At 35.1% G+C, this 15,265-nt stretch overlaps 1 protein-coding gene across 2 annotated transcripts in view; it reads right to left on the reverse strand.

The window, feature by feature from the left end:
• The window catches only part of FSTL5 (follistatin like 5), a 278,893-nt gene that overhangs the window by 77,360 nt on the left and 186,268 nt on the right, over positions 1-15,265 (reverse strand). For both annotated transcript variants that reach the window (XM_056490570.1, XM_056490569.1), the window contains exon 7: positions 13,156-13,322. In XM_056490570.1, the coding sequence (XP_056346545.1) occupies positions 13,156-13,322 (167 nt within the window). The remainder of the gene's footprint in view (positions 1-13,155; positions 13,323-15,265) is intronic.

A 15,265-nucleotide genomic window follows, 5' to 3' on the forward strand; every position in this document is an offset into this window, starting at 1 on the left:
GGAATTTTTTTCTTGTTTATGGCAGACACTAGACATAAGTGAGAGCTCTGACAAAATACTAGAGCTCTTGAGGCTAGCCATAAAACATCACTAACCTTTTACTTCCCCAAAAACTCTGTAATTTTATGCTGTCTTGTGATGAATTGGCAATAAGGACTGCTAATTTATTTAGACATTCAAAATCTCCAACTGAGTAAATGCAGTATATTTTAAATGGAAAATTCAGCATGCTCTGATACAGCTGTCTTTTTTATTGCTTCATATTACATAGAAATCTTCTGAATGACTCATATACCATTTAACTTTTAGTCCTTTCTAACAAAACAAATTGTAATATAATCAGATAAAATCAGATTAATCTATTTGACATTAATTTCTCATATGTTTTTCAAGTTAAACTCATAACCAAGGAGATGAATTTATAATAATTACCCAATTACCACAGTTTATTATTGTTCCCCCAAACTGTTTTTTTTTTTTTAAATCAGCTTTAATTGTAGATGTATTTATTACACTCCAAGCTAGTTCTGCAAAGAGAAACTAGCTTTGCACTATGCAGTTTACTTGGATCATATTCCAATGTGTATCTAAGTGTTAGGAGGGCCCAGAGGAGCAGCAGCACTGACGTAATTTACCTCTAAGGTGACTCAGTTTAGAGTGGAATGAGTTTTTAGCAAGTGCATCCCCATTTCTACTTTCCTTCTTTAAAGACCTTTTTTTTGTAGAAAGAGTGCAAAGAAATCACTGAATATTCCCTAATTTTTTTCTGATTCTAAAAATATCACACTATATAATTACACTGTGCTAGGATTTATTCTGTTTTCAAACATTTATATTACAAACTATTTAGTTATAAATTTATAAAGTTTATTGGAGTTTTTGATCTTCCTACTGCATAAAACACTGGATTTCAGTTTTAGTTGCATGAGTCTAAACCCCTTTCCTTATATTGAAAATAATTCCTCTCTTTGGTTCCTGAAGTGCACTCAAAATAAAATAACTCATTTTATTCCACAGGAAAAAATTTCCAAGTTTCTCCAGATGTTTCTTTACAAACTCAAGAGAATTCATACACACAAAAAATTTGTATTACTCAAATTTTCATCCAATTATTATCTAGTCCATCCATGAATTTATGAATTATCCAGGAGTGAGAAATGCAAGTAGGTAGAATGTCTTCAAGGTTTATGCAATCTACAAAAAGTCCTGTGGGATAAATTTTGGGTTGTCACAAACTCCTTTATGTACATTTGATAAACAGACAACAAAATATATTTTCAAACAACTTTCAAATCTCTTGCAGAAAAAACTACCTAAACTAAAAAATATAGAGATTGGTTGGGAATCTCCTACTATGTAGCAGCTGAAGAGGATAGATCAGGAGAAATGGAGGGGAAAAGTAAGAAAATAAACCTAGTACCATAAAATTATTTAAAAATCAGGCTGATTCACTTTGGCCCGTTCTTAGCGTACAAGGGGGAAAAAAAGCAAGTTATCAGTCACATATTTTTTCTCAAGTTGATCTCTCATTTTAAAAGCAGTATTAATGCATGATTTAAAGACAACAGTAGAAAGAAAACAGGGCCAGTCACACATTACTTGGATTATTAATACAAACCCACTTAAATCAGTTTGTTATCAAGTGTGTCATATAAGGAACAGGAACATACATGCTTAGAAAGATTTTGGATGCAATTCCTATATGAAACATTTTTTTTCAACTAATCATCTGATTACATACAACAAAGTGAATGACATCCATTCCTTGCCTATCTTTTTCTCTTTTCATATAAAATCAAAATATTGGCAGTTTGAATGCCAGCACAGCAGCTTCACTTCAGGGTTTAGCCAAGATTGACACACTCAATAATTCTGAAATATTCTTCTTAGAGCTTTTTAAATGAACAGCAAATTCCAGTCACTTGAACTATGCACTGAGTACTACAAATAGATGCTGAATTTACACTAATAAAATATTGAAAACTGATACAATTTACATTTAATAGTAATCTTGGTTATCTAAGCATCACACACACAATGCCTTGGCTCAAACCACTTATACAACAATCCATGCCCATCAGTCTAATCCTTTATCACAAGGAAACGTTACTGGCAAGATTGATTCCTTGACATCAATGAAAGAAAAGCCACTTCAAGGTCATTGGTGGAAATCTTTTACTGTAAACACAGAAACCATTTGTGCAGGAAAAGTTATTTGGGTTTTGCTTTGGAGTTAGGTTTTTTTGTTTGTTTTGTTTTCCATCTCTACAGAAATGAATTGTGGTACTATTTAGTATCATCTTTGTACCCTCTGGTTCTGGTTTCTGGCCAGGTTAACTGTAAGCCATTGGAAGAAAATCCTGGTATAAAACAAGAAAAATTACAGTGTTCAAAAAGTAATAAATTTTTTCAGCATATATAGTGGCACTGACAACTATATTTTCTAGAGCTGTACCAAGTATGACATCCATTCTTTTACTGAAATGAAGCCAAGATGATAAATCTACAGATAACATATATTTTGATGGTTGTTCATACACTAACACAATAGCATAATGATGGATTAGAAAAATTTCATTACTTTCTATACATTATCAATAAGATATTTCTGTTTCTTCTTTCAATCTTCATATCTGTTACATCTAGCCTGTGTTCAAGTCATAAAATGAAGCTGGAATTTCCCCTTTTCAAAAAGGATTGTAAAGAGTCATAATAAATATTTTCTGGATGCTGTTAAATAAATCTTGCTTGTCTAAATAAATTTAGATACTTTGCTATTATTAAATGTTCATATTTGTTATACATAAAAAGTTCACTAAATCCTGTTACTTGCAGGTAAACTGTGTGTTATTTAAAAGCAAAGTACCTAATTGAGGTACATGTGTTTCCCATGCATTACAAAAGTTCTAAAAAAAAATTGAACATAAGTACTTTCAATTTCACAGTTTAAAAATAAGACCTCAAACTCCAGTTAAATGAAATGCTCATATAAAAATTTATATGCAAATGAGATTATCACACTGAGTCATGACCACATTCCTGTGCTCTCTGTAAATTAACAGGTTCCCTCCTCTGTGAAACAGCCATTACATCAATTTTACTACTGCTCTGCCAATCTCAATAAGCAGTTTTCTTCTGCTGCAAAAATAGCTAACTCTTTGTTAACACATTTCAAGATTCTGCAAGATGTACCAAAACAATTTTACCTCTTAGTACAATCTTATTTGTCTCCTGTAATTAATTTTTGCTTTTCTAATACTGTTTTCTGTAATGGGCTCAAAATTTTTTAGAAATGCAAATCCTTTACAAAATATGAAGCTATATACACTATATTTTCTTATTTCACCCTTGTTCTTTGCTTTTATTTTAAACAGTGAGACAGCACTATTCATTAGAAGGATTCTATGCTACTGTCACCATATAAAACTGCACTACTGAAATACCATAATATATTTTTCTTATATACAATACAGTCTTACTTTGAAAGACTGAAATGTACAAAGGCTTTTTTCTCTAGCTAACCTTTGGTTTCAATTATATTTTTCTCCAATTATAACTCTATCATTACCTGTTGCCAACTAATAATATAATCCATGTCAGAAATAAGATCTCTATTAATACAGATGGGTGGGAGAAAAGGCAGCTTTTTCTTCCCTGCATTTCTTTTGACATGTTAATTGTTCAATAATCACAGGTTAAACTTCAAAGCCTTTTTCATGAATGAATTTCCTGTCTGATGTTAAAACTAGTCTATATCATGTTAAAAACGTGAAGGCAAACCAGGATTTCTGTCATTAACTATAGGTAACAACAGTAGGAACTTCACAGAATTCATAGCACTTGCCAAACTGCTGCACAAACTTCTAAGCATCTTGTAGACAAAAGTCATTGATATTGTACTGTTCCAGAATATGGCAATTCCATTTTATTTCTCATTAACACAAACAGGTCTGCAGAGACAGACTTTTGCCTAGAAGGAGCACAAATGCTGTAAAGGCAGGCATAGCCTCCTGCCACTTAAGTTACAGAACTATTTGAAATAAAATGCTTTAAAAAATGGACACACAAATCTGCTTTTAAACCAGACAAGACAGCATACTTCAGATGAGAGTGATAAGATTGTTTTATTTTAAGGTACTCTGAAATTTATTTTCTATGTAAAAGAAATTATTTTTCTCTTCAAGACTTCAATTAAGTATCTATATGCAAATGCTTATCATTTGAAAACATTAGTATATTTCCCTTTGAAAGTTCTAGAAGAAAAATGTTCATCAGCAAAACCAAAACATATTTAACACATACTTTTGAGTAACTGCCAAAAAATCCAGTTACTTCTATCTCACTTTACCCATAAAAGTATAATAAAGAGTGCAGATTGGTGATCCTCTGTAAACTCACCTGAATTTTCCTTACTAAAGGAAAATTTTTTGTACCAAACCAAATTAGACATTATTTAGAAGCACTGTTTCAACTTCCCTACTTTTGGTTGTAGTTTTAAGTCAGACACACATGAAAGTAGAATAATTGATAGATCTATCCTATATCATACTAAATTAGGAAACCCTTTATCTCTCCTTTTGCACATATCAATGAAAACACTCTGCCACGGATGCAAAAGCTCTTGTATATGCCCAAACAGAAAATGAAAATGAAAAAGAAAGGAAGGAAGAATACACATGAAGGTGATAAAATTAACAGGTGAAAGAAATCAGTCTGAGCATAAGTATATCTAATTAAATTTAGATATGAATGGACATATGGTGTCAGGTATATGACTAGATAGATCACTTGGCAGTTTGATTCAGAGAAACCTTAAATATCATCATTTGAAAATCATGGCAGATATATCCTCTTCTGTTGTTATCCAGAGTTCACAAACTGATCAGACTTGGTCTACATAAGCAATTTGCTCCATGTTCACTTTTGCAAGTAGTGGTACCAATTATTTTTCAGGTGGGTAGCAATTTTCTTCCTGAGTCAGTACTAAGTAAATGCCTTTGTACACTTCTGCAGTATATTTTTTTTAAATTGTACTATCTCTTGAAAATATATAAATGCCAGTTGAGCCAAGTTCCCAATAGGTAATTACGTCCTACCTATCCTAATTTTATTTCCTGGGCTGCTTGTGACAGTGGGCCAGAGTGGGTTTCTCTTTTTATTTTTTGCATTTAAGCAATTGTGCCTCTCTGTTCAATGAAGCCAACTCCTGGATATCAAAGCGTTTTTATTGCTGGTGATATGGCCCTCCTATTTAATGTACTGTAGCAATGATTGGAAAGTCAGGACTGTGAGCCACAGGAGGCCACATCATTAACAAAGCATCTTTCTCATGTTCTTAAGAAGGAGTGACCTTTACTGCTAGCTGTAGTGTTGTCTGGGTTGCTCTTTCAAGACTTCTTTTCTAAAATAATAACCTGAAAAGCTCAGTATTCTTTTTGTGAACTATAAGACCCTTTCATATAATTCTTTTGAAAGCTGTGAAAAGCATTAAGTCTACTAGGATAGCAAAACTACTGCAAAATGACCTGGGAAAGTTGGAGAAATAAATATGCAACTAGTAATAAAACTGTTCAGAAATGATGCTGTTTTTCACCCAGGTGATAGATGTATACAGAAGAAGTGAAATGAGTAAGTCTATAACCTTACATAAAAACCAAACTGCAATTTTTTGATGAACTAGCCAGAAATTAATAGCAAAAAATTAATCTGTTAGTAACAGCAATACTGAATGCAGACATAACCTGCATCTTTATATAGATATACAGAAAAGAACACAGAAAACAGTGAATTTGAACTGAACGAAAAGCTTAAGGAAATATTATGGAAATGAGGAAAACATGCTTAAAAAGTTTTAGAAGTCATCTTGTAACACAAAATATAAAACAGCTTTCCACTAATTTTAAAATACAGGGAAAATGGGCAAGAGTGAAAAAAAAGGTATGATAAAAGTTCTGCCTGAAAAAAAAGAATAGGAGTTACTCCTAAATTCAAGCCCCAAATGTACTTGATAGACACCTGGATGTACAGCTATCCTGCACCACCTGGATTAGCTCTGGGATGTTCCTGAGCATGCTGGTCTAAGGTACAGGGTAGTACTCCCATCCATTTGCCCAAATCCATCTTTCATTATTCTTTATTGGGAAAGACATGGAGGAAAATAAATTCTCTGGGAAAAAGATGGGAATTGATCAGTAATAGATATGATTATTATACAGTGGGGGAAAAGACAGTTTTGGGATTTAAAATATATTTACACCTTCTATAGCTATCTCACAATACCAATGGGCCTTGGAAAATACCACATGGCAGGCACACACCTTCAAGTACTTGAGCCAAGTATCCATTCCTAGAGCTGAACTTGCAAGACCAAGAAGTGCCAAAAATGGCTTTACAAAATCAGTTGGCATTAGATATGTTATTATGAAAGGAACAAGGGATTAGTGGAATGTTAAATCTTTCTGAAACTGAGTGTTTATTGCCATTCACAATGGCAACATCATCAACTGAAGCCAAGCCAAAATGAAAGAAATCGCCAACCAAATATCAGAGCTTTTCCAAACACTCCAAACCCAAGTCTAGCTTCCTGGCTGATGTCCATATTCTAATCCTTGTGTTTCATGAGGGGGAGTGGAATGGCTACAATGAAAATTGTGTTGATGATTGCAACTGGAGTTACATCTGTAATGGCTGGGATAGCTATTGTACACTGCAAAATTGCTTTTGTCATTTTCCAGCTGTTTCTGTCTTTTCTTCTCTGACTTTCCTACAGACATCACCCCCATGGACAACGTGTGAAATGAAAAAAAGGTCCCAGGAAGACACGGTTTGAGCTACAGGGAGATGCAAGAGACTTAAAGACCACAATTGCCTCAAACATTGTCAAGGCAACAGAAGTGACTTGCCACAAGTGTGAACTTGTGATAAGCACAGAACACAGGAATTTGCTGCAGGAAGGTGCTTATTCCAGACCTAGAGGAGCTAAAGTTTGGTTAACAACCTGGGTAATGCATCCAGACAAAAAAATTCTGCTATGGCAAACAGTGGGAAGGGAAACAGCTGCTTATACACATGCCACCCTAAGTCATGGAAACATCAGTGACCACCCATGGATACCCACAAATTGGACTGTATGAAAGCGGCACTTCCAAAATGATTCTGGGACCGCCCCCATCACTGAGAAGACCAGGGTGAAGAAGAACCAATGGGATGCCTCTGGATCCATAGTGTGGTGATTATTTCCTTCTGGATCTCTCTCCTTCAGTCCCCCCCTCTCTTTCCTATTTTTTATATCTCTGTAGCTCACATTCACTGTTAAATAAATCCATACTACTGATTTTGGCATATGGTCTCATTTTCACCTTAATTCAGGCAGAGGCATCTCTCAGCAATTGAATCATAACAAGTGGAGTAGGAAAGAACAAAACAAAACTGGTATTCAACTCATGAAATACAAAAGAAAAGGTAATAATGCATCCCACTTAAAAGAAAAACTGTGTAACAGATAAAGGGCAATTCAATATAGATAAAAATAGAAACATGCTGACTTTGATGAGTCATTGTTAGTCAAATCCAGCCACCTCATCACAAAAATCAGTAGAAAATATCTGAGAGAGATGTAACAGGTGTAAGAGATTTCATAAGCATAATGTATAAGGAAAACCTGCAACTAGGCTTAAAGTGAATCTCATATACAATGAAGTTATACATATACAACTTAATATATATCGTGGCTGTAACACACAAAATACCACATAGATCACACACTGAAATTGCTGCACTGCAATTTACTAATTAAAGCTCAAAATAAACTGATCAGGATCCAGATTTTGTATTGAACAAGATTGACAGCTTTTTGCCTATGACACTGTATTTGATCATTGTTGGACTATGAGTTACTTCCAAAAAGGAGTATAACCTCTGGAGGGAAGTAGTTTCTGGGGCTCCGTTCATGTCATAGGACCATGACATACACTTCCCCTCATACAAGCAATAAATGGTCCATGGCAACACTTCAGGGAGGAGGAAAACCTCCTCAGGAATAAAACAAGAGCAGAGCTTGCTGCAGCAAATCTGAAAGTCAGTGCATTGCCTGCAAGCAGGCATTCCCTCTTTTAGGACATTTGAGAATAAAGAAATGTACGTGAACTTTGCTTTATTTAAATTTAAGTCCTCTAGTTTACATCCTAACTTCAATAAAAAAAAAAAAAGAAAAATGTTACTTTTAAGTGTTGTTTTACATGATTTGGGGAAAAGATTGAAGAATATTTCCCTGACATTTATGGTTCACCTGGGATTCTGTCAGAAGTACAAACACACATGCACACACACATGCACACACACACACACACACACATTTTTCTCAGACAGGGCATGAAATTTCTAACTATTGTATTAAAGTCATAACTGTGCTGTATTAAGAACAATTCAACAATGCATAAAGAGAAGCTTGTATGCAGGTCCATACTATCCCATGGGAGAAAACAATGTCAAAAGGAATAATTCATGAGGTTCTCCTGAGATTTTTCTTAAGAATAATAAAAGACGAAACACAGAATGAGAAGCTAGAAGGAAAAGAAAAGGTCAGATGTCTGGAGTCCTTTCTAGGAAAGTTGCTTAGTGTTTTGGACAATCTGGAAACCTTTCTGTCATTAGTTTCTGATCAGAACTCTACAGAATGGAAGATAACATGTTCTTTAGAAAATGTTAGCTTTTATTGCATTCTCTGCTACAGTCTTTTGGGTTGGTTTTTTTTTTCTTGGTGGCTGAAGGGCAAATATTGTCAAGATTAAAATGCCTACTGCCACAAAAAAAGTTCCAGCCTTAATGTGCAAATTAATTTTAACAAGATAAAAAAATAAGAAGTTTTGAGAAAAAGGTAATCTATGCATAACTTCAAAAACCCCAAAATGGAGATATTACATATTTTCCATGATGGCAGCCTAAAGAAAGATATTATGAGCTTTTACCAAAAGAAAAAAACAAAAAGTTGAACTACACTATTTTGTTAAACTTTGCATATGGACAAACCATCTCAGTAGATTTTCAATAAATGTAAGAGAAAGGGCCAAGATCATATGATTGCTCACATGTATAGGAAAGAACCTGAAGGCAAAGCTGAAATGAAACATCAGAAAAACAATAACATAAAATAAGTTACCAAGACTTTAAAAAGTGAATGAATTAACACTAAAGTAGTAATATGCATTGCATTTGGGAAATACATATGCTATTTTTCATACATGGGAATTATTATCTCTAATGAATAGTAGGTTAGATAAAAACAAGATGAAAGTGAAAAGGCAAATAATATTAAATTTAAGATGCAGGATAACAGCGAGGAAAAAAAAACCTTTCTATATGTGTACTGAAATATCATCAAAAGCCTTGTGATATCAGTTCTGTAGTGAGTCACAGCACAGTTATATTATATTTAAGTAAAATTTGCAGAGGCATATAATTTTTCATAATTTCCCTCAGATGGATGCTAATTATCCCTGCCACCCATCAGTTTTAGTAAGAAAGGATTAGCAGCAAGAAGCAGTACTTCTACAAATAGTAGTCATAAGTACTGTAAGGAGAGTTGAGGAGTGCTAAGGACTTTTAAAAATATCAACTGGATATTATCTGTAATGCTATTAACACACACTTCAGAGAACATTTTTAAATATACTATTCAAATATACATTTCTATTATCACGCTTTGAAAGTCAAACAGTATTTTAAAATATTTTGAAAAATGTCTTAGAATATACAAGACATTAGTCATTATCAAGACTCATTTTTAGCCACTCCACAGTTGACAGCTTTAGAGATGCTTCTTGCACACTTGCAGTAGAGTAGAATATTTTAAAAAATGTATATAAATTGAACTTTCGATTTCAGTTTACACCTGGATTCCTTTCCTTCTTGTTGCATTTTTCCATTTGACAAAACACTTAGGGCATTATATTGTTCTGCGTTTGTCCCTCCTCAAAACAAATAGTTAATTCATATTGAAAACTGGATAATGCAAAACCTTAATGTCTAAGCATGAGAACTTTCTACCATTTACAAAATCACGTTGTCATTACTGCTCAGTCAGATTGGTTTCCTATACATGTGTTGGATTCCAGTTATGTTGCTCTTTGATCCATTTTACTGAAACTATTTTTCTTTCCAGGTCAGTGTTTGCCTTGTCATTTTCAGAAAATGCACTGCTCTTTTGTTGGGAGTTCGGTTTCCTCTTCCTTGTTGCCTGCGGAATTTTTCCCATTGAGTTGCTAAGAAGCACCGATGGTACTTGAGACAGGGGAGGAGGAACCCCTCTGATGTTTGGGAGTTTCTCTTGGAGGAACAGAGACACTGCAGATTAGAAGCAGGTTAAAGGAGAGTGGGGGCAGTTGCTCTCACTCGCTCTCGGCTTCGGATGGGGACAGTCGCCGCTACCATTGTCATAACCCAGCCAGGAACTGCCTCTTCTTCTGCTGCTGGACCCCTCACCCCTGCCCTGCAGGGACATCCTGTCGCTTCGGCTGCTGCTTCTCAAAGTCCTGCTGGAGCACCGGGACCGACACTGCTCCAGGGTTCGTGAAGCAAAGCTTCTCTTTTCCATCCCTTCCCGCCTTGGACACAGCCACCATTCCCGCGTGCTCCCCGAGCTCGCGCCACAGCGCCCCCTGCAGCCACAGGGGAATCATCGCACCTGCCCTGCCCGCCGGGAGCCACCAGCGCTCCCTGCCGGCTGAGACGGGACCTGCACCAACGGGAACGTGAGAGGATGGAACTGGGCTCCTGTTCTGCTGGCTATTAATTCCATAGCTGGTGTTTTGTTTGCCTTGTTACACATACTAGTAAAGAACTGTTATTCCTATCCCATATCTTTGCCTGAGAGCCCCTTAGTTTCAAAATTGTAATAATTCGGACGAAGGGGTTTTACATTCTCTAATCCATGGGAGGCTCTTGCCTTCCCTAGCAGACACCTGTCTTTCAAATCGAGACATCTTTACACAACATTATTAGTCTAGAGATGCACAGAGGTGGTTCTTGTATAACTGTGTAAATTCAGAATTCCCAGAGTTAGGCAAACATCATTATAGTTCATAAGATAGCCATAGTAAAACTTAGAGTACACTGCCTCTGGGGACATCTTATATTATAGGAGGAGTATAGAATCTAGAAATAAATAAAGAGGGATTAAGTCTGTGAAAACAGTGAAAAGTAAGATAAATTTTGAAGAAAAGAAGGTCTCAGGAGGAATCTAACCAATGTCTTTCTCTCCATTCTTTTGTTGTTTTGCTCTTCTTTTAGTCCAGACACTATTAATTATTTCTTCCTTCCTATTTTACTTTATTTGGAAAGACAGATTAATGTCCCACATATGCATATTTAAGCTCTATTAATTTTAGTGCCTCACTCTGTGGATATTGAATCTGACCTTCTCTTTCTGTATTTGAATAGTAACTAAACTGTTAATATTAAGGGACTAAACTATAAGACAATTTTTGCTCATGAACAATGAGGCTCCTATGGAACCACTTTTCAGATTTGTCCAGTTCCCCCTGGGTGGCACCCCCTCTTTCAGATATGTCAAATGCACCACTCACTTTCATGTCATCTGCAAACTTGTCAAGGGTACACTTAATCACTGTCTGTGTCAATGATGGAGAGGTTGAAGAGCACTAGCTCAAAGACAGATCTCTGAGGGACACCTCTTGTCACTGGCTTCCACTTAGACACAATTACACAGAATTGTTGACCATAACCTCTGGCTCACTCCATCCCTCCATCCATCGATCCAGAAGGTTGTTGTGTGGAACCGTATTGAAGGCCTTGCAGAAGTCTAGACAGTTGACATCTGTTGGTCCTGCCTTGCCAACCATTGTCACCACAGGATCATAGAAAGTCACCAGACTGGTCAGGCAATTGGCCAAGCCCTTCAAGATAAACCTGCTCCAATGCAGATGTTCTGGATATCTGCTTCACCAAGGAGTACCTTCTGCTCTTCCAGCACTTACCTGTGCTGTTTCTTGCTCTTTGTGTTCTCTAATCTCTGTCTCTCTCCCTGTTTTTTTAAGCTCACTGCTGCTCTGCTGATGGTCTCTTGGGACTGGCTGCATACAGCATGCAACACCCCTTGTCCTTTTCCCTGAGGGTTTATCCTAAGCCTCTCAAGGGACTTAACACTGTCACTCAAGCAAGATGAGCTTTTGAGCTTTGGAATTGTCCTTTATTTTATAAAGCACCACTGTGAGGAAGCAGAGTTTACCATGAGAACTAACGAAACCAGAAATAAAAGAGAGATGATGTGTGGGAACAATTTCCACCTTAAAAATAAAACATTCATTAAAAAAAGAAATAAAAATAGACAAACTAGATATTTGATTGTAGCAATATTCTGCACACATCTACAGGTGATTTCAGACTCACTTGGGCTAGAAAGACAGCACAACTCCCAGTGTAACGATTTGTCCACATTTAGAACTTTGCTAATATAAAATGGCCAAAACAAAGAAGGCATACCCAGAAGCATACAAAATACTGATGAAAGCCTATATTTAGTCTTGCAAGAGGATGTAATTCTAATACTCGTTTTCTATTTTCCTCTGTATTTTTAGGTCATGGCAATGTTAGGTGACAAATACTTGCCTTCCTGAAAAAAAAATTATAAATTGTAATAATATTCCATTTTTCATTCTTTGAGAGGTACCATATACACTTGTGAATGTTTGGAGAAATGTGCAAAACAACTAATTTTATTATGAAATACTTGTTTTGGGAAAAATATATTCTTATTGAACTATTATAAAAAAAAGATTAATATTATTATGAAAGGTTTGTACATTAAAATGTTCATGTCAGAGATTTCGCTTTTCTTTTAAATATGTGAAGACTGTACAATCCTGAATGTATAATGCTGACTGTATTTTGGACTGCAATTTAGCCCTCATGTGCTTTTATTGCTATATTTATTGTTTAAACAATTGGTCTGTAAAACATATTTTCTCAATATTTAACAGGGGTTCAAACACACAGCAAATAAAAACAGAGTTTGTCACATATCATTTCAATTTATTTTCTTTGAAACATCAGGATTATGTAGCTTGTTATGCATCACTTTTCTATTATTTATGAGAGGTTTTCATAAAAAGCTGCTAAACAGAACTTTCTGTTACTTACACTGATATCTTCCAAATCTAAGCTGTTCAGAATGACATTGTTCCTCTTCCAGATGATGGGAGGTCTCAAGGTTCCCTGGATGGCACAGCTTAAGACAGCACTCTGTCCCACTGTTGCTGCAGTAGTGCTTATTTTCTGATCTTCAGGCAGATTCAGCTGAACTACATCTGCATAAAACATATTGTTTGTAAGATCAATAAGCAGGAAGTTTCATGAGCTTAATTAGCATGAACTTTTTGTATACTGGTAATTTAAGAATTTTAACTGGAACTCAAGTAAAAAGAACTTCCAAAAAATTCCAGAAAGTTCAGTGTATTTCATATAAAGGTCAGCGTGACATTTCAATTAAGCTGACTGACAAGTATCAGCCCGTAAGAAACAGCTTTTAACATGAAAGTGAATTCCAGAGGTAAGACTGTAATACCCATGACTGCATATCCAAAGTCAGACACTGGAAGTTATCTGACAGCGGACTAGTCAGAACCTTTATTCTATATTTTCAGGCTAATAAGGTAGTCATCATTATTCAATGTTTAAAAAAAATCTTTAAAAAAATTCAGACAAATGTGATAGGAGTCCAGACCTTGAATCTTTCTCTGTTCATCTATGTACTATATAGCTCCAATATTAACAGAAGGCCCTATGCCACTTTTATGCCCCAGAACTCATTTGGCCTCTTGCATAAAAAAAGTAGCGATACACCAAACTAATGAAACTGATGATGCTGCATACTCTTCCCTCTTGTATAATTGCCTTAATTGTGTAATTGCCTCAAGGCTGATCAGCTGAGAGTTAGATATTCACTTATGGTGAGCCTTACTAAACATAACCTTTTAAAATTCTATATTGGTAAGGATTTTGTCATCTTAGACAAAAGAACTATATGGGAACTGTAGATAATCCAAATAAAAATGTTTCTACTCGGCTGCTAAAGCATGAAAAATCTCTATGTTTTTGATCTTTCCTTCTTCAAGTAAATTACAAAAGGCATCATATGTCTATTCTCTTTTAATTATGAAAACACTTTAATATAAGATTAACTCATTCATTAGGAAAGAAAGAATTTGTAAGGAAGGTAAGATGTTCTATAGTTTCATTTCAGTCTCATAAAAGCAATACTTTTAGCACTTCCCCCCTGCCCTCTTTCCACCCCCCAAGCGTAAGCATTAGAAAACATGAAAGTAAGCTTAGCTTGATAATTAAGTTATTTAAAAATATGAATAACAATAATAATTTTATACTTAGCTCCAGAGTACCCCTGATTCTTTCCTCTTGCAGAAGGAATGCACTCTATGACTCAAAACATGAGTGATAGTGCCCACCAGATATGCCCAAATGAGACTGACCTTTTTTAACTAGATGCATTACCTGACACAATGCCTTACACTAAGGAAAATGAAAGGTACCAATTAAATTAAATTGATTCTTCTGCTGTTTACTGTACTTTTTACAATCTACAGCTTTCTCTGAAACAATTCAGCTTCTGTCACAGGAGATGGTTCTTCAGTGACACTGTCTTGAAGACTTACTGAGACATAACTGCATGGCTACTAATGATTCGAAATTTCTGGTAGCCAACTAATAGTACACATATTTTGCTTCTTTACAGGGCTCACTATGCAAAGATCTCAAAAGTGAGATAAGTATTTTGATATTTCATTTATAAATTTTTATTATCTGTATATTTCATAGTCACTATTCAATTTAGGAAAGGCATAAAGAACGGATCATGAAATCAATTGGTGTTATAGGGCTGCCTATGAAAACTGCTAACCTTCACACAATAAACTGACAAAGGCAATTTAAATTCTAGAATATTTAAAAGTCTTTTTTCAATTAACTTCATTATTACTATGGATGCCTACATAAACAAGGCCAGTTGCTATTACATATAATTTTTAATTAGAAGATGACACTAGAAAAGAGAGTATCTCTCAAATATAATGCTTAACATTTCCTACATGGGCAAAGATTATATTCTGAAATCAAAACTGAGAGGCTACCATTTTGCTGACACCAAGAGTTCAAATGGGTTTTTTAAATGTCTTGGTTTTAATAGTAATGATAATCTTATCACAAATAACAATTAAGAAAATTATGATAACAACAA

This window comes from Oenanthe melanoleuca, chromosome 4, assembly GCF_029582105.1.
Source record: "Oenanthe melanoleuca isolate GR-GAL-2019-014 chromosome 4, OMel1.0, whole genome shotgun sequence".
NCBI classification, from domain to species: domain Eukaryota; kingdom Metazoa; phylum Chordata; class Aves; order Passeriformes; family Muscicapidae; genus Oenanthe; species Oenanthe melanoleuca.